The sequence below is a fragment of the Nymphaea colorata genome, chromosome 1, assembly GCF_008831285.2.
Source record: "Nymphaea colorata isolate Beijing-Zhang1983 chromosome 1, ASM883128v2, whole genome shotgun sequence".
Classification (NCBI taxonomy): Eukaryota; Viridiplantae; Streptophyta; class Magnoliopsida; order Nymphaeales; family Nymphaeaceae; genus Nymphaea; species Nymphaea colorata.
This window is the reverse complement of record NC_045138.2, coordinates 1,409,065-1,429,959: the sequence shown is the minus strand read 5'-3', so window position 1 is coordinate 1,429,959 and position 20,895 is coordinate 1,409,065. Positions and strand designations below refer to the sequence as shown.

The window sequence follows — 20,895 nt, the reverse complement described above, 5'->3', positions numbered from 1 at the left end:
GGTTGATGGACAACACTCTAGTCTATTAGATTACCCAAAAATAAGGAAAAAGAGGGAGGGGTTTTGACTTCTTTGGGTATCTCTCACTTAAGCCATAGAGAAAACATAACATGCTTAAAGCCTTTTGGGTTTCTAATCAAAATTTGATCCATAATTTATGTGATTATGACATGCATTAAGAACCCATATTCAGTATGACTAACTATTCAATTCAATTAATCGCTCCTCATTGTTCTGATTAGAGAAACCGCTGCTAGGACATGTAATCAACCATGCCTTTGTAACTATGATTGCTTCTAGATTAAATGAATTGGTAATTATAGGTTTGTGCTTTCTAATCCTAGCTCCTAATAGCAGGGGTGAAGATAGGTGTGGTCTCCATGAGGCATACGCCCTACGAAGTCTCTTTGAAATTTTAATTCAGTGGTGAAACTTAGGTAAACTTGAATTCAATTATATGAGGCAACCCCATGAGAATCAGGTCACTACCAGAAAGTCAATTGAAAATTTGTTAACCATAATATTGTTTTATGGAAAAAAAAAATTCTGGCTCTGAAGAATCTGAATACAAGCAAACATGGGATATTAGGCTAGTTGAATTGTTCCATCCAAAATTCACAGTGATCATGAATAAATAGACCTTGGTAATGCTCAAACCTGACTCAATCATGTTGATCCGAGTCAAGTTGGTGCTCAAAGACTCGCAGCGTTGCTGTGTGTCAGGTCCAGTGGCCATGGTCGAACTGAAATATAACTAGTGCAGAACCCACTGCAATGCAATTTTGTCATGAAACACTTGATCAAGCTGAAGGTACGGTCGGGCACCGGGCAGGGGGGGCAATGTTAAATATTAATTTTTTAATATAGTTTTTTTTTTAATATTTTTTCTTATAAACAATATATTTATACCATCAAAATAGGTCTTAGGCCAGGCCGGCCCATGCCCAGCCCTAGCTCATCGAGTAACCAATCTGAATGCACCAAGTCAACTTAGAGGATGTTGGCCCCATAAGTCAGAGCAGAGCACACCGGCCCAGATCAAACTCTTGCCCTGGATGAAGTTCAGCATGATAACGATCATATGAACATCATGCCTGCTGCATAAGCAACAAAGACTTGGACTATTCTTATCATGTTCACTTGGCGGCAAGCACTTTAGGGGGCACAAGACTGGGGGCATTAGATCACCCCGGATCTCAATTCCAAGGAACCGATCTGTCACAAGGTATAACTTAAGTCCATGATTTTTCCAGATTTTCAAACCATAAATTTAAGATGCCCATTGTCCCCAAGTGCATCGACCTATAGTCGGAGGAGGGCCTTACCTCAGATTCATGGAGTAAAGATGCATTGGAGAAACGTAATCTTTACATTTTCCAAACAAGGGGATCTATAATCCTTGTTAAAAATGCGTTTACCTGGGGATGGGTTTCTTAAAGGGCTCTTTGCCAACAATAACAACACTTGGTTACTATCTCAATAATCTTCCCCTAAAAATGGTAAGAGAAAGATTCATAGAACACAAACAAGTGTTTCACAAATTTGTTCCATTTTATGAAAAAGATCTTTGGGACAGTAACAATATATCACTGTTGCCAAACAGCTCCTAAACACAACAAAAGAGCGATGCAATCATTTTCCCCTTCAGATAGCATCAAGAAAGTCCTTTTCATGTAAATCTGTTAGGGCCTAATTAAGTCCTGCGCATGCACACAGGTACACACACACACACACACACACCACACACAAAGAGAGAGAGAGATTTTTATCTCATTATTTTGTTAGGAGAGATATTGGTTCGCTACTAAGACCAGGGCAGTTTGCCTGGGTATGGAAGTGGACCACAATAACTAAACAGACCTTGCAATTCAGGACAACCATTAGGATAGGGAACCGACCGATGGAAAGGATCGCGCTTCAGCTTTTTCCTATATAAGTTGCCCAAGCAACCATATGGGTCTTGCTGAAACTGAGCCCTTGCCAGTGCTTCTCCCTTCTTGGCTCCATCTTTTGATGCAGCTGAAGCTGGAGTACCTAGGTAGAAGAACCTTGCTTCTGGAAAGCCGATTGCGGCACGGTGCAGGCCTGCAAATCTTTCCTCCTTAAAATCATAGCTCACAACCTGATGAAATTCAATGTTTGCATCAGAACAGTAACTAAACAAGCAAAAGAATTTTTAACTTGATATAAAATCTAAGAGGTTTTTCTGCTCTTAAGCATGACGACCACACTAGCATAACTGAGAGACCTCATCAGAAACAAAGGTGAAACCATTGTTATCTATACGAAATTTTCTTCAAATACACCTTTCTTCCAAATAAAGGGCCCAGCATGAGCATATTAGCCTATTCAGACAAGCCTCTTGATGACTTCATGCAAAGGAAAGGAAAATGCAATAGTCACAAAATAGGTTAGCTGACTGCTAAACTTACTGTTATATTTTGTGGATATACACCAGTAAGTTCACGAAATCGGCAGACACTAAAAAGAAGATTCTCAAAACTATCTCTTGCATGCTCCTCGGTAAGTGCTTTTGATCTGACAGTTGCCTGATTACCTGAAAGGTCAGCAAACATAAGTTCAATGAACTGAAGAGTGTGATCATCAGACAATTGCGGTGTTAAACTGAGAAACTCTTAGTCAGAATTCTCAATCATTCACATGCATTAACACATTTAAACTTGGATTACACAAGCAAATGACATGAGGATGAGGAACAATCTCTCTGGACGTTGTAAAGGATATAACATGTATCAAGTTTTCAAAAGTAGCAGATGAAGCATAAATAGAGATTGCATACAAAGGTCCAACAGTGACAGTAATTGTGAAAGCACAATATTAAGAAATTACAATGTGACAACTGCATGGTGTTCAATTCAATAATATCACTTGTTTTAACATGAAACAGCTGCAAATAAGAGCACCACGGTCCTAGCTTCCCAGCATCCAGCAAAAAAATGAAAAATGGCATGATATTTTCAGAATGTTTTCTTTTCAACATATAAAGAAAGCAACAATACCTGACTATTTGTAGAAAACTATTTCCATGTAATTTGAATATAAACTATTTTTCATTAGTTCGCTGACAAAAAACTTACAACATTTCTTTATATGAAAAAGTAAAAAACTTACAAAATTTATTTATGTGACTAAGAGTAATATGGCCCAAACCTAATACATTATTATACAGTGTCCTCGTATTTTTATTTCTAGTTGATATAGATTATAGAGTTTAAGAAAAAAACACTTCCTCTAAAATCGTGCAATGAAAATACTAAAAGACATAGTTGAGACAGACCTTGATAAGTATCAATAACAAGATAGGCATTTATATTTAAATATATATATATATATATATATTCCATATTTTCACCTGAAAAAAAATATGGGAGGATGTAAAAAAGCACAGAACAAAAGAACAAGAAGTGAGAATGATGGTTTAACGAAGAGTTTCATTTTGCCCATAAACTCACTTCAGTACCAACCACATTTAGATATTGAACTGTGTTGAACTGAAAATCATCCGATGAATAAGGAAAACTTCAGAACAAAAGTCCAACAAAAGATAACGTCAATCAAGAAGATGTTGGCTCACTGGGATTAGGTATACGACTACACCACTTAAGCTTGTTCTGAACTGGATACTGAAGATAGACTACAAGAGTAGGAAAAGACAAGTGTTGCAGAGTAGCCATCACCACTTTTTGGGTGTGGAAAACATGTACTCTAAACATGACTTGCATTTTGAAACAGGAAACCAGTTTCTACAATGTTACAGATACATTGAACACCTTATACAGATCAAGCATCGTTCTGTTGGTGGCATTTCTGCATTAGTCTTCTTATGGAGAAAAGGTAGCAACGGATAGAAATACATTTTAGATGTGCATGAAGCTAAAATTCTTTTTTTCCAAGGTATCTGCACAGTAACCTTTGAAAGGAAAAGGAATCCAATAGTTACTTGAACATGATTATAAGATTTCAATTTCAAATTATTTGCATAGATAGTTATTGCTTGAACATGTTTTTAGATTGAGATTTCAAATTACATGCATAGTATATTTAGAATCACTACGTATGATAAGTCAGGCAGCTGATTCCAGGGTCGAGTATTGACTGCCATGTCAAAATGACATTCAATTTAGTACAGAAGCCGAAGTATTAGTTACATCTAGATGTAAATGTGGCAGACATGTAGATGAGAAGCAACTAATCATAAATAATGCAAAGGACTATGAATCGTACATCAGTTCACTAGAATCATGGTATTCCACTCATTTCAGCGACTAGCCAGCTCTTCTACAAAACCACGACAGCATCATATTTCCAGTTGGCAGTCTCAGACCATCAATATGAGCATCCCTAGAAGATAAAGAAGAGCATATACAGAATAAAGTTGCGGCTCCTGCTACTTCCCAACTGAACAAGTGACCATCTATGCTTCGAACAGAACAGTCCACTTGGAGAAAACTTTAGAAACAGAATAAGTTATAAACCAACAAAATTGTGATTATTCTTTTCACGTGAATGTAAATTAACATTCACTGAGAACAAGTGACTAATTTCGAAGCTATAACTTGGAGGAACCACTATGTATAAAAACATTCGCAGATTTACCATCTTAGAAAGGACATGATAAATAGGGATGTGAATAAGAGGGCACCAAGGAAGGTGTTGACTCACCAAACCAGCCTTTGGAATCTGCAACACTCCAGTAGCTCTGAGCTTCACTACGAGGCCCAGCGTCCTTGCGGGTCTCTCCACCACTGAATAACAGCAATGCATTTTTATCTTTCGCTGCGATCTCAACTCCCTCTCTAATATGCTGCAAAAAGGTGGCAGCCTGCCCTGGATGCTTCTGATACGACTCCAGAAACCATGAGTTCTCTCCATCAACCTTCTCACAACTGGTACTAGTATACACCGAATGCCCCGCCACCATCACAAGATTCCTGAGATCCGGATAAGGATACACGGTGGAATCCAGTTCGAATTTGTTTTGAAAGCCCATGCCCCTGAATCGGTTCTCATACACTGCTAGGACAATGATAATTCCAAGCCCGGTAGCCAGAGAGACGAGAAACACAAAAAGAGGGTGCAGTTTATAGTGATAATGAAGACGATGGCCGATCGATTTGATCATTTTGAACAATTCAGGACGAGAATTTTTGGGCCTCCTTGATTTCTTGCTAATCCCGGACTCCAAATCGAACTCGCCACCCCTCGGGTAAGCAGGGAAGGATTTAGGGCTTCCTTGGCCAAATGACTGACTCATACTAGCATTTGAACTCGACTAAAATAGCAGCAAATTAGAAACTCGAATACCTCGATTGGTCAATAGTCAGTTTGAGTAAAGAGCACCAAAAAAAGGAGATCTGTTAAAGCGTCGATCTTGGTAATCAACAAAACTTGAAGTGCTTAAATGATCCAGAGATGCAGCAGAAATCTAATAGATCTAACTGCAAATCAAAACCCAAAATGGGAGCAAAATTGGGGGAAGGGAATCAGCGTATGATTGCACCTATAACCGTAAAACCTCCTATCTCAAATGGGTGCACAAATTTTTGTCTCTATCATCACTAAGAACAAAAGTTAAGCTAAAAAAAGCGGTACCCACGAGAGAATTCAGGAGGGAAAAACGTCAGACTTTTTTCGAGGGAAAAAGATCAAAATAAACAAAACCCAGCAAGTGGGAGGTTGAGATCCTCATAGAGAGATCCTTGATTCCTGCAATTTTCACAAGAAAGAGGAAGTCACATTTCTTATTGGTAATTCTGTAGAACAAGGATGGAAAAATAAAAGGCTGGCATTGAGGAATTCGACGTGAGTGGGGCAGGAACACGAAAATCCGACGGTGAGATCTTCCAATGGGCGACGAGGAAGCAGAAGGTTTAGCTTCCTCTGCAGGGTTTGGGTTTCCAGAGTTGACAATGTGAAGCCGCACATGGTGAGAGTGAACCGGGTCAAACTTGACACATCTGATTCCGGGTGCAATTTTTTTGCATGAGGCAGTAGGCTATGGTGATTCTGATGAGATCCGACAGACGAGGTAGAGAGGAATCAGGATCAGTTAGCACAATCTGAACCAAATTAAAAATGGTATTGGAATCTCGACAAATATTCAAAATGTTCACCTCAATTGTTGGACCTAATTCGATAAATCAATAAATCATGTTATTTCACATGTTTGAATTCGTGTTCTTACTAAATAAATATCACTTTAATAATAGTTCGAAGAAAAAGACCTTGACGCATGGGCCAGAGTTGTTAATATTTGTAATCTGCTGGATCTAAATTAAGCTATTTTTCATATATTAACTATAGGAATAAATTTAAAATAAATAAGAAAATGATAGCTCGATGTTTAAATTGATTTATGAGCTTGTTAATTTTTAAAATATTATAAAACCTAATTTATACATTCGATTTTCACTGTTTTTTACGTTTTATAAATTTTAACATTTTACATCTATCTATACAATTGAGTTTATAGAGAATATTACCATTTATAGTACTAAAAAACCAAGAGGACTAGAAGGCAAGATAAATGGACGGACGCAAACTAGAAAAAGAAAAATAACAGAAATAATAAATAAATAGTCTTAAAGTGTGATGATTTTCGTATGCTCCAAACTAAACGGCGATGTTTTTACTTAATTTGATGATATAAAATTATGAATAGATCCAACATGATTTTTTAACCATAATTCATGTTTTGAGTCAACAACTTCTACGCATAGTAAGGCATTTGATTTCATACTGCTAGTTTTCTTATTTACACCTTGAAGATATTTAATGTTTTCCAAATTTTATTATACTAAAGCATAAAGTAAATCACATTTATCAAAAGCTTTAGTTATTTAATCCACTTGATCTGATAGTTTCAAAGTAAGAAATATAGGAAAACTTATGGCACATCATTTCAATGTTTTTCTCTCCCTCTACTATACATATATATATATGTATATATATATATATATATATATAATTCAAATTGTTTGCTAAAAGCACCATAACCTATTGCTAAAAGCTCCATGAACAATTTGCACCACAAATGATGGTTAATGTGTTAATGTTCCTATTATAACTGTTTTTTAGCAATAAATTTTTGCTTTTCTTGTCATCCAACAATAGCTTTATGTAATGCTGGAGTCAGCTTAGCTTGCTATCAAGCTTGAGTCGATCTAAAATATTACCGAACTCAAGGTCAGTTAGGTTACAATTCATGAGCTTAAAGGAGTCAGGCTTAAGCTCCAACACAGTCTATTGAGTCTAGCTTGAGCTGACCTTGTAAAGCTCATCTTGAACTCAAGCCAAACAATAAATGAGTCAAACAAAGTTCACGTTGGGCCAGCTCAAGCTTGACTGGGCTCATGTACACCCCTACAAACAAAAGAATGAAGGGATTTTCCGTGCCTAGCTATTGGAAAAGTTGTCATTCATACTATAGAGCTTCCAATTAAATGAGTTAAGAATAAGTTGTCATTCATCCTCAAGGGAGTTCTGGGGAACCTTAGACTAAGAATAAAATTCGCAATCAGGACAACATTACAAGAGAAATCACCCTGATTCTGTTGCATAAACTCTAACCACTTTCATCCTGCAATTAAGGAACTCAAATGAGAAGGAAAAATTATTACAACTTGTTGAATCCAAAAAATGGGAACCCAAATATGCCTTATTCATAGATGAGCAACTTGCCCTTACAAAAAAAAAATTGTAAACTTCATGTCACTTGGAGAATGAAGACAACCCTCCTTTACAGGACATGTACCCGGGATTAATAGGGTTTTACATTCACAGGGAAGGAAAACAAAGACTTTTCTACAGTGAAGGTTGATGTTCAACAACTCTGGCACCTTTACTTCACTGTCCACAACCCTGTGCCGCACCCATGTTCTAAAACGAGATGTATGAAGCATACATATATAACAATGTAGTTGAGTAGTCATTACATGCGCCCACTCTTGCTGGCCTTCAACAGCACGTTGATAAGAATACAATTCAGCTATTATGATCACTTTTTGATAACGCACTGTACATTTGATTGACCTCCATCCGGGGAGTAAGCAATCTACAAGAGCTACCTCTGAAGGCGGCAGAAAGCTATGCCGGTCGTTCAGTTTTGCTGTTGCTGCCAAAACATTCAAACAATCTCAAAAATATGGAAAGCTTAACATGTCTCAGGACAGACAGAATATTGACTTGTTTGAAAAGGAACTGCAGCAGTGGCATTTCGGATATCACTCAAAATCTCCTAAGCATTCTCTTTCGGAATGATTCAGGAGAATTATTGGGTATGAGAGCCAAAGCTTTCCAAATAGGAATGTATAAAGAGCAGCCACCGAAATATAGCACAGAAACAGGTTCGGGAACAAAGATCTAAAGATTGGACTGAATATTCCATACGTTGATGAGTCAAAATTTCTCTCCAAGAGGTATCATAACATGGTTACTCCCCCATGTCACAAGTAGCAATCCTTGTAAGAGACAAGCGGTCAAAATTCCTACGAACTAGAAATTCTAATCCTCATGCAATCATTTGGCCGTTTACACAACACAAGTCAAGATTAACTTGCAAAAAAACATGTAAAATATGCTTTTTTATGACCTAACAGAACAGGGCTGCACATTGTATCGAGTTGTTACATGAGGAAGTGCTTCATGTGAAAAAAACCACCTTAATCACACTGACCAAATCCAGCAATTAAATGCTTCACATACTGAATAATGTTTCCAGATTATTGACATTTCATAGTCCTATGTTGGGCCACAGTTAGAAGCAAGAACTTTAGTCATAAAAATAGGGAGAAAGTCGTACCAATGAAAACCCAGAATTTCAAAACCGGTAATCCTACAGGGTAATTGAATCTCTTGACTATTTTTGTATTATATGATTTTTTCCTCTTACATGTATCCTCCAGAAATACTCGTAATTTGAAACTAAAATCTATCATGAACTCAACCAATGTCCTAAATAAGTAAACACTCTGAATGTCGAATTCAGTGCTTCAGAAATGTGCAAGAAATGAAATCCCGATCTCTACCATTGGAAAAGAAAATAGTAGGATATAGACACGTGATTAAGATTCCAAACGCTACTAACAAGAGTGAAAGCAGTAGGACAGGTATGTGTGTTCAACATCAAAACTAAAAGCAACAGACAGAGAAACTAGTTGCCCTTCTAGGGAAGTAAGTTCCCGATACTAGATGCTTTCGTCAAAGAAAATTTAGTATGGCTTTGAACAAATTCCTAGAGCTTGGTTTGATGGAGCTAGCAAATTGGTGCTTAACTTTAGACATGAATCTTCCTAGACTGGCACGACTTCTCTTGTTAAGAATACTCGTACAATAGAACCATTATCATTTTTACTTGCATATGTAAATCATTAAAGGAAGCAGCAAGAATGGAAAAAGAGTCCCTATAACAATATTTTGAGATGTTTAACCAAGGATATTTAACACATTTTCTTGGAACTAAAGCAGTTACTCTCCAAACTGATCTGGTAAAAAGACAGAGTGATCAATAGATCGTATTATATTGTGCAATACACTGAAAGTATAAGAGAAACTAATATGATACTGCTGACATCCATTGCAAATGTAAAATAATATCCAGTTAAGCAAACAAAATAAGTTCCACTGCAGCACAAGCACATGCATAATATACACTCAAAAAACAAAATTCAAAGCCATCAAGCATCCATGATTCAAACTTATTTTCCATAGGAGAATAATGAGCACAAGATGATTGAATGAATATAGCATCAAACACTGACCTGGAACGAGTTCTCATCAAAAAGTGAAACTGCACAATTGTCAGATGTGGAAGCCCAATTGCTCATGTTATTGTCATAACTCGGTGTTCCAAAGTTAGGAACTCGATAATCCATTGATGAACCTTGAATGTTCATCTCCATTTCATCCTTGAACTTCTTTTCTCCAAGAAAATCATGATTCTGGTTATATGGGTGGTAAGGGTAAAAAGCTCCAAGTTGCAAACTGAGGCATGAGCTTCTGTTTACCTCGTTCAGTGTATCACATGACCTTGGCTGTTCCATCTCTATATGCTTTCCCATTTCCAAATAAGAAGAAAAGCTTGGAAAAGGAGCTTCTGAGGAGCACTCAACTTCTCTACAGGGGAAACAAATTCGCAGCTACTTGTTTCAGAATACAGGATTTACTACTTCTGTAATTCAATACGAGTAACATGTTTTAAGCCAAAAGAGAGGTCATTTGTGGACTTGAAGAGTTGCATGAATTACATAATATGGCATTATGGTCTAATAATCCATAAAAGACTAGTAATGGTTTCTTCAACCTTGTTGACGAAGGCTTAACTTTTGCAGGAAATCTAATTACAAATTTGGAATACCCCTATGTTCCAGATAAACATGGCATATGGTTCAATGCAGGAGAACATGAAGCAGGTGAGATGCCACTAATCAGAGTTCCAGACATCGCAAGTCAGATTCAACTTGGTTAGCGCCTTAAAAAGGCTAGTTGAGAGTCTTGAGACTAGTCAAAAGAGGCTCAAAGACGCACATTCGCAGTAGAAAAACATTGTTATGCAAAACATCACATCAACCACATAGTTCATTGATCACACATAGCATCACATAACAATAAATTGAAACCTAAGATGTAAAGAAAATATAAAATACCTCGTAAATCTATTCTGCAGATACATGGGGACATATATACATATATATAAACACACATATGTACATGCATGCAAACAAAGAATATACAGAATACATGTATATATACATGTTTTTATACATTAACACAGAATCTGTAGGATATACATACATACATATACATATATATATATATCCGACACACAGAGGGAGAAATACAGAAAATAGATTAAACTTTAAAGGAAAACTTATTGAAAAACAGAGGTCGAAGGCAGGAGAAGTGAAAGCTAGTAAAAAGAAAAGGAAACTTTGCTCTGATTCAAAATGTAGTTTCTCTGAAAAAGCTCACTTTGGGGATGAGTCAGTCAATTAGTTGCTCACTAGCCAACCAAGTCAGTCAACTAGTCCCTACCATGGGCCCAACCAACTATTACCTAGGGACTAGGTGGTTCAGTAATCCCTAGGATAACTAGGTGACTCGTCAGATTGACAACTCCTTAAGTTGATAACTAAGATTCCAGGAATTCCAGATGTTATACAATCCTGAACTGACTGATTAATCTTGAGAAATCATTTCACAGGTTATTCTAATTTTAAAATATGCAAGGTGAACTTGTTTCAGTTATCTAACATTTTGGAAAATAATTAGTAATCGATGTTGTTCCTCACAAGTAGCAACTCAAGATCAGCTCATCGGCAACAGCATAAAAGGACTGGCAAGACAAATGGTACGAAGTCTACATGACTAATAATTAATAACTACTCACCGTGGTCCTAATACCAAGTGTGGATCCTCATTCAACATTAGCTGTGTTGCATCTTGATTTGGAAGCCAACATAAAGAGTTGCCTTGTTGTTCAGTGGTCAAACCCAAAGGCAAATGTATTCCACTCTCAAACTATCCCAGAAAAAAGAAAGTGTTAATTGAAATCTCATGCTGCTGAAGAATTTAGCCATCCAACAGACAGAAACATCAACAGTTACCTGATTACTGCATTCTACTGGCAAAAACTGTTGCTTTTTCAAATTTTCCTGCCAGGGGGAAGAAGTACCATTCATGAGTGATCCTTCTTAAAAAGAATCATGGTCTTGAAAGAGAATAATTTTATTGCTAAGCGAATACACAAAACACAAAAGGAACAAAACCAAGAAATTCAGTTTTAACTTTTAACAAGCCTATGACCTCTGGTTGACGACCTAATCAAAGGAAAGTTATATGAATTATGTTAGACTAATATTAATAAAAATTTATGACAATTATCTTTCTCAAAAGAAACATTATTTTTTTCTGTCATAGCAATGCAATGCCAGTAAGCCTTACTAGTAGAGCACCATTATACTCTAAAAAAATGAAAATGTCTTAATTGTTCATGCAAACACTGAACACCTAAGAAGCAGTAAAGAGTCAAAATTAAGACTACAAAACGTGAATGTGCATGCCTTGCAGGTATGAAGCTGTCTTAAAGCTTCTTTCAGAGACTCATGCATTGCTCTAATTCTGTCAGAACTGCTGATCTTGTCTGGGTCAACCCAGTAGCTGTAAAATTACAACAATATTGTTAGCGGTCCTTCAACTTGAGTTAGGACATATGAACAAATTGCAAGGACATACTCGATGGCTGTATCATAAACAAGGTGTCTGGGGTACATGAATAGAATGAGAGAACAACAACAACCTAAAATAGAGATAAAACCTTAATCTCTTGTTCAACTCAGATGAGCGTGCTTGCAACATCTTTAGCTGGTTATTCAACTCCTGTTGTATTAAAGAAACAAATTCCACGTCACAATATAAAAGAGGAACGCACGTATGAACCACAACAAATATCCTAAACAATAGTGATTAGTGCATACCTCCGCCGTTGGCGAGCTGCATAACCAAAAGAAAAGAAACATCGATTACTTTACTAGTTGATTTACACATAAAAAATGGAAGCAGAAAAAATCAGTGAAGGAATTAGTTTGCACCTTGTGCACAAGAAGTCTTGAATATTTACTTCATGGTCCAACTTCTTGAAGGTCTTCTTAAGTGCCTAAGGTATCACAAGCTTGTATTTTACTATTACGAAACAATATGCCAATTTTCAATCATAGCCACAAATATCATTCTCGGTCTTTTATCAGCGAGGTTTTCCCGGGTATTTTTCTTCAAATTTTTTTTTGGGGGGAAAATCTCAGAATTAAAAAAAACAAAAAAAATCAAAATGTTAAGGAAAAATACAATAAATGAAAAACTAATAAGAATACAAAAAAACATCTAATTAAAAAGATAAAATGATAAAGTAATAAGTATTGTGTCCCATCTAAGAGGCCACGTTAAATACCTAAAAAAAGAGGAAATAAAACAATAAAACAAAAGTTGAAGAAAATGAAAATAGAAAATGAAATAAAAAATAAATGAAAAATCGCAACAAAATCATGACAAGTTGATTTTTTTCATTTTTTTTTTCAAAATATCACAAATTTTTCCCTTTTTTCATTAATATCAAGATATTTTCGAAAATATAACAATATTTGTGGCTATGTTTTCAATTCAATGTAACAAACAAATTCCAAAACATTGCAGTTAAGACAAAAGAAAGAAATGAATTATCGTACTTCCAGGCTCTCCAACTTCCTGCTGCCAGCAAAGGAAAGAAAGCAATTCAATAATCATCTAAATCTGAATTAAGAAAGAAAAGAAGCTATTCCTTATGACAAGATGATCCAAACCTTTTTGCTCGCTCTTGAGGGGTTAATTGAGCAAACCTTCCAATAACATCTTCAATAGCACTGAAAAGTTTGAAAAGGTCTAAGCAGAAGCAGATAAGAAAAACTGTAATTTCAAAGCAACTGAAAGCTGAAATAGGCAGTCAACAGAATGTTATATCTTCACATTAAATATTAAACAACACTCCAATTTAAATTCTTGAACAATTAAATTATTCACTTAACTTCTTCACATTCATAGATTTTGTTGAGAGAAATAAGTTTGTGGTCGTTAAAAGAAATACTTAACACTAGGTGTTAATTAGCAGAAATTTTATTAAGTGGCATTTTTACCATTTTCCTGTAATAAGGAGGATGGCTTTGTAATTTTTTACGAATCTCTATTCAAGCAGAGATTGGGTTAATGAACAATGACTTTTCTGGTTTTCCTTCCACCGGTTTGCAAAACTTCTGTTCATTTAATGTCAAGAAGAACCATTGATAATGGTAATTGAAACATATCATGTAGAGAGTGAAAAGAAAAGTAAAGGATAGGCCTTCCCGAATGGTGAGTTTCAGTTCCACTAGTCTGGATGTTATCTTGTAGGTATCTGCTACAAATGCAGTAATCGAGTATGTTACAGAGGAAAAAATAAATTAGCAAGAGATGAGAGTCTAAATAAATGCTACAGTTATTTTCTAGATATAACATATGTGTAACATGAAGAATCTATTTTACAATCAAAGATATATTTGAGAGAAGGAAGAACACCACAGAAACATATCTTGGATCAATCTATAATTTTCACAGGAGCCATTTATGGCATTATAGCACAAAAAATAAATGCATGATCATCAGAAAGTTAAAATAGACACTAAAAATTTTCTGATGTACTTTAGACTATATAAAGACATTTGACCCCCATCTCCTCTCTCTCTTTCTCACTAGTTTATTATCTTTGAACAAAAAGACTCGCCCACATGCAATAGTTTATTATTTTTAAAACAAATACAACCCTAAGTAATATGATAATAGGAATCAACAAAATTCTGAATTACCTCAAAGATTAAGCATGCACATACACAAAAACTAGTTTATTAATTTTAAACAAAAATCTGTTGCCCTCAGTAAGATCAGAATAGGAATTAACAAATTCAGAGTTACCTCAAAAGATAAGCATGCAAAGTCACTAGTTTATTATTTTTAAACAAAAATCTAGTACCTTCAGTAAGATGAGAATAGGAAGCAATGGATACTGAATTACCTCAAAAATTACGAAAGTAGGTACTGCTTCATATTATTAATAAAGAAAATCGCTAATTCAACAAGTTGACAGTTCTCTAAATAGCCTTTCATAGACTGGATAAAAGGAAAATAGAAATAAAAATATAATAGAGTTCTTAACGAACAAAAAAATTTAAAAAAAATACTTAAAGAATATGCACTCAAATCCATGGATGTCTAAATTCATAAACTCAGAAGTTTTGTGTTGTTAAGTGAGTCATAATAAACTTAATAGCTTAGACTGTTTAGTGACTTTCTCTGCACATAAAATTAATTTTTACTTGCTAAAAAACTCATAACGCGTAGGCTGTGGGTCTCCAGAATGTAACTGGATGCCGGATCTCCAAGTAAGCATCCTGAAGCCCCTGACACCCTAGATACCTTGAGCCTGGCATGTCCTTACATCTAAGCTTACCATCCACATAGGGGGAGGGGTTGACTTGGGGACAAGGATCTTGAGGACTGAGATGGGTAGGCCATATCTCATCCTTCTCACTCCTCCTATGAAATTCCTTTGCAGCTGTCCCCACACCAGTACCCATGTGACATAGCATTTAGGATACATTTATTTCACTGCTGCCAATTTTTCTTTTCAAGTTTCTTGAAAGGATCACCTGCTGGCTCTAAAAGTTGATAACGGAGAGAGAAACAGAAAGAACAAGGAGAGAAAGTACTCAAAAAGACTTCCTTACTCTTTTTCTACTTCTTAGCTTAACTTCCCATGGAAATTGCTGGGGAGCAAGAGCCCACCCATTTATTCACAAAGATCGCCACAGGCTAATGGTCACGTGTGGTATTATCATCCCTCTTTTTTTCTTTTTTCTTTTTTTTTTCCTTTTTTTTTGTTGGGGTGGTGGGGTGGGGGCGTTTGCTTTCAGTGAATCTGGTCTCATGGGTCCTGCCTCTAGAGTATTCACTGTTTTTTCTGTTCGTAACTTCTAGGTTTCAGCAGTTTGCTTTTGTCCTCTGTCAGGGTTTTGACTCTCGGCGTCCCAACTTTTCTTTCGCTGTGCTCTTTACCATGTGCGCATAAAAGCAGGTCAGCATTAAGAGTAAGGGAGGAGTTGGTTATCACGATAGAATTCAAGTGCCCTTTGACTGAGCACTTCCCCAGCATTCATGAAGCTTCCTTGTTCCTTGGACAATGGCCTGCATTCTTCTTTGTGAGGCCAAGTTGTTTGTGATTATCCTCCTAATTCTTAGTTTAACTTATTTCACTGCTGCTGACGTTTTTTTATCCAACTTGCTTGAAGGGATCAGACTGTCTGGCTCCAAAAGTTGATAACAGAGAGAGAAGGAAGACAAAGTATAATTTTGATAGAAAGAATAAGGAAATAAAGTATTCAAAGACTTGTTGTCCACATGTTCTTACTCTTTTTCTGATTCTTAATGTAACTTACTCCCACTCATTTTTCCTTAGCCTTTATTCTTGCAAACTACAACAAACATTCAAGGAACTTGCCCAACCAATTCCTAACATAGCAACATGACAGTTGAAGATTTTCAAAGACCAAGTCTATTGATTCAAAAACTTTGGTCAGTGATCACATCAACGGGTAACATGATTAAATACAACAAACCAAGGCAATAGCAGCATGGAAAATGACCAATGAACCAATGGATAAAGAATAGATGATTGTGATCTTTTAGTTATGTGACAACATCATAAAGTAAAAATCGAAGTAAAGCAAACACAAAGTCTCGGTCTAATCAAATTAACAGGAAACAATAACTCCTTCCACCAGGCCCAGGAGTGGACTGAAAACCTTCAACTAAAGGAAGTTGAGAGTTTCATCTCCAAAGTCTGCCCTGGGCACAATCCAGTAGAGAACTGCCTAACCCATTCATCAAACAAAAAGGAAAAAAAAAAATTAACACAGACACAATAAAACTTCTCATATCATCTAACAAGAGATAAAATGAAATTACCTAATATGGAAAAGAAAAATGAATCTTTACCTTCTCTCTCCATGGCATAATGTAGCTTTTCCAGTTGGTGAAAACATAAGAAGGATGATATCAATGTCACATAGTATTGAAAGTTCCTTAGCTTTCTTCACAATCCCTGCCCTTCTTTTGGAGTATGTGACTTGTCTGCCATTGCTATTTTCCAACTTCTTGATTTTTAATTTAACTCTTCCCATTATGTTTAAAGAAACTTCCTATTCCTTTTCCGAACTCTGCAGCAAAGAAGTGCAATATCCACATTAATATGTAAACAAAATCTTAATCGCACTTCAAGTGACACAAGGGAAAAAATGCTAATTTCTTGCAAACGCTCACCAGAGAAACCAAAACTCGGATCTAGTGTTGTTATCAAATGTTACAACTTACAACAAGTAAAGCAGTAGAGAAAAAAGAAAAGAAACACCAAAAGAAATGAAGTTACGCACAAATACAGGCATTCATAACCAAAAACCTAAAAAGAATGTTGCTAACGACAATTATCAAAAATATCTATTGATGTGTTTGAAGTTAAGATATAAACAACCTTTCAGAGTTAATATACCAACAAGCATTGTAGGGTAGATATTTCGAAAAAAAAAAAGTGAAACCCACTTTCAAGCTCCAAGCTAGTGGTGAACGTAAGAAACCAGGCTTGAACTAGCAAGTCCTACCCTACATTACATGAGTGTTGGCATAAAAACACTCTCAAGCAACTCAAGCTCTAGCAGGGCCGTACATATGTGTGAGTGTGTGTCTATAAATATACAATTGTCAAATTCCAATTTCTAATGCACGCATTCTGCTTTGTTTAATAAGTACTAAAAAATAAAAAGCAAGTTCTCCGCTAGTGATGTTCATGAATGCATATGTTAACAATGAGATCTATGTTTATATTTCACAGAGGGAGAGAGACAGAGAGCTGGTCTTGGGCATTTCTCTCTCTCTCTCTCTCAAAATATATATATATATATATATTATCGTACTTGTTAGAAAACTGCATACCTCTTTATTGAAAATGGGAGAGAGTGTATGGTGTGCTGACATGCCAAGGTGCATCATGGAGGATATGCAGGGTTTGTACGATTGTTGTACATAGGATTTGATTCTTCTCTACATGAAAATTAAACACCCCCAATCATGCCTACTTCAGAAAATTGTAAAAGCCTTCTCTTTTACCTTTCCTAGTTCATCCTTCCTCCCACATGCCCATTAGCCCTGTCCAACTTTACCTCTTCTTCCCATTAGACCTCTAACTTTCAGCTGTTGTTTGCTACAATAACCTTCTTTCCATGATTGTATTCTCACCATTGCCAGGAGGGGTATAGATTATTTGCTGATGGCATTGAGACCCGTCGGACTCCTCATGTTTTTGGGTTTTCGTTTTATTGTTAAAATCGTAAATTCTTCTCTATCTGCCACTTCATTTCCTCTAGCCATTGTAGAAGAAGAGTCACCTCCTGTAACTTCAGCGAGCCTTAAAACCTTCTGGTCTTGACAAAGGGATGTGGTTGTTATCAGCAGCCAGAACAAACCAGATCAACAGATACTGTGTTCAATCATGACTGTTGAATCATGGGCTTTCAACAACAAAACAGCATTTTGTGGGATTGAAAAATCAACAACCCCTGTATGCTCAATCATGGGTTCTTGGTTGTTCAATCATGGATTTTCAGCATCAAATTACACTAGCCTGAATTAGTCTTAACTCTTGAGCATAAAATTGGACAAAATATGAACACCTGTAATTGCTTTGCTCTTCATTTTCTTAAGTTTTTCTTTTCCGTGTAGGTAGGAATGCAGCCACGGAAAGAAGGTTGCTGCTGTGGGGCAGAAATGGAAGTGATGCAAGGGGCATTCACGAAAGGAAGGCGAAAGAGGTTGGAGGGCATGGGGAAAGAAGGAGGGATTTAGGCAGGCCTACAAAAGGAAAGAAAAGGGTTTTATTACTTTATACTTATTTTTAGTGAGTAAGGTGGGGTACCTAGACCAGTGGGTAGGTTTCAGTTTCAATATATATATATATATATATATATATATATTAGTGAGTAATGTCAACTCTAATAGGACTTATAGATGTAGGAATGTCTAAACACTGCAATTAAAGTAACAGCAGACATGAAGAAACGCTCTATGTTTTCCTACTTACAGACGTATGAAATCATATATTTTTCAAATAATGATTCAAGAGATCAACCAAATCCACTAAGCAGTTTCTCTGGTAAGCAGTTTCTCTGGTCCCTGTACTAGAGATCCATTAACTAGTAGAAACAAAATGAAGAAAAGTACTCGTCAAAGCACCTTAACCTTCCATACGGCCATCAAACTTGAAAACCAAAATTCACAACTACCAGTATCCAAACCAATAATCGGAAAACAATATCAACAACTAAGAACGAGAAGAAAATACGAATCCAACACAACAACCAGAGGCCTGGGCACCACAACACCCATCACCAAGAACCCACAAAAATCAGTAACTGTTAACAAAAACTCAGATGAATCAACCAAGTAATACAGACACGCGATAGAAACAAAAAAATGTCTGACGGAACGTGAAAATATACCCCGGAAACGATGCCATCAATGTAAGCAACATGGTAATGGCATGTTTTACAGCAATAGAACTGTCCAGGCAGCTGGCTCATATACAACTCTCCCATTTCCCTCTTTTTCTGCATCCCAGCTCGATTTCCCCCACAACCCTGAATTACCTCAAATACCCAATTTCCAGAACCATACAGACAACCCAACAATTTCCTAAATGCAAAGCTCCTAACGAGACATGGATCCACTGAAAACCCAAAAGGCCTCCAATGGAGGATTCGGGAAGAAGAGCACCGGGAAAAGCAAGACCAGCGGAAACTTTCGCCTTAAGTAAGAGGAGAGAGGAAGGGAAAAGAGGGATCTACCTTGTTAGATGCAAAAGGTTTCCACCTTGTGAGATGCAAAAGGTTTCCACCTTGTGAAAGGCGCCTCTGCGACAAATTACAGAAACGCATGTAACCAAATGCTGAACCAGACAAAGAAGAAGAAGAAGAAGAAAAGGGGCAGAAGAAAAACAAAACGACGTAGAAGAAGAAGAAGAGTGGAAGAGGGACAGACTTGCCGACCTCCGGCGCCGGTGCCGTCCGCTGCGTTCGGAGAAGCTCGTGGAGAGCGAAGGCCACAACAACCACGGCCGCGGCAGCTGTGAGCGAAAGCCAGACGCAGCGTGCGGTGAATGGCAAAAATTTTTTTTACCAGAGAAAAAGTCGGACCCTTCGAGGTCCGAACAGAAATCCTGATTTTCAGCTCAACGGGGAGAAAAGAAGAGTGAGTAGACGGTAGGAGTTCGACCTTAACCATCACCACCAGAACACACGTTAATAACAACCAAGGCCATGGAACAACACTTGCTGAATTTAGTCATTTGACCAAACAAAACAAGTTTTCAAGACATTTTGACTCTCTAACTTGTGTTTTTTCTCCATTGACAAACACACACAGGCTTCGTTCCTGTCTACAACAATCAAGCAACCTTTGGATTGAGGAAAATAAAAAGAAAATACTATTGGAAGGAAAAGAAAACACAATAAAAAAGTAATTATAACATTTGTTTGAATATAAAATAATAGATTGTTAAAATTATGTTTGTTTAGATACATAAATGATATAAAACTAATAATTTACATTATAGTATGCACCAACAATGGAAAAAGAAAAGGGGCGTCGTGAACGGTGGTAAAAATATAAACAGAAAAAAAAAAAGACAAACCTAACAAGTTTTTTTTGTTGTGATGGTTTATGTGGTAAAAGGAGACTCTGAATTGAAAAAGATAATGCTATAATGTAAAACTTTTTTCATGCATGCACAAAAAGAAATAAAGAGTATATACCGATAAATCTTTCATTTTATTTTTAATCCCTTCAATTTTAAATTGATTGAATTTACATTAAAACATAATTTTCATTCCCTCATCTTTATTTTCCTTCCTTTACAATCAAATAAGTTTTTTGCTTTTCTTTTATTTCTTCTTTGTTAATCAACCAAACAAAAAATAAAATTGACTGAACAAATGATTTATTGTTCTTGATTTATTGTTCTTTTCCTTCATTTTCTCCATCGAAACAAAGCATTAGAGATTTCCTTTAAATTGAAATTTGGAAAATTTCATTGTGGAAAGCGTGCCCCACCAAGGCTTATGGGGACGGTGTCTTCCGGAATCGAACTCGTGACATACGGTTCGTGCTCCTGGTAAAACTATAAGGCGCTAAGATAAAATTGTTTGTAAATTCACATTTTGAGGAATTTTGATGTGGTTTTGAGAAATGTCTCTTTCTGATAATTTATTTGTG

General features: G+C 36.4%; 2 protein-coding genes across 8 annotated transcripts; both read right to left on the bottom strand.

Annotated features, from left to right (window-relative positions):
* Window positions 1-1,750: 1,750 nt before the first annotated feature.
* Window positions 1,751-6,002, bottom strand: LOC116253806 (uncharacterized protein C57A10.07). The gene is made up of 3 exons (XM_031629129.2): window positions 4,684-6,002; window positions 2,433-2,557; window positions 1,751-2,122 (listed from the first exon to the last, which is right to left on the bottom strand). The coding sequence occupies exons 1-3, from the start codon at window positions 5,273-5,275 to the stop codon at window positions 1,805-1,807; spliced, it is 1,035 nt and encodes a 344-aa protein (XP_031484989.1). The 5' UTR covers window positions 5,276-6,002; the 3' UTR covers window positions 1,751-1,804.
* Window positions 6,003-7,622: 1,620 nt separating this feature from the next.
* On the bottom strand, window positions 7,623-19,883 carry LOC116262361 (agamous-like MADS-box protein AGL30). 7 transcript variants are annotated; one of them, XM_031641717.2, is made up of 14 exons: window positions 19,663-19,883; window positions 19,470-19,535; window positions 16,573-16,793; window positions 13,353-13,412; window positions 13,239-13,260; window positions 12,609-12,673; window positions 12,495-12,510; window positions 12,317-12,396; window positions 12,081-12,177; window positions 11,625-11,672; window positions 11,408-11,538; window positions 10,026-10,134; window positions 9,780-9,935; window positions 7,623-8,134 (listed from the first exon to the last, which is right to left on the bottom strand). In XM_031641717.2, exons 3-14 carry the CDS (start codon window positions 16,755-16,757, stop codon window positions 8,120-8,122), a joined length of 984 nt encoding a protein of 327 aa, XP_031497577.1. In that variant the 5' UTR covers window positions 16,758-16,793; window positions 19,470-19,535; window positions 19,663-19,883; the 3' UTR covers window positions 7,623-8,119. The 7 variants fall into 7 exon arrangements, with proteins under 7 accessions (XP_031497577.1, XP_031497549.1, XP_031497523.1 ...); XM_031641689.2 differs by having other exon boundaries at window positions 7,623-8,128; window positions 9,780-10,134; window positions 19,663-19,882; XM_031641663.2 differs by having other exon boundaries at window positions 9,780-10,134; window positions 19,663-19,880.
* Between the last annotated feature and the right edge of the window lie 1,012 nt (window positions 19,884-20,895).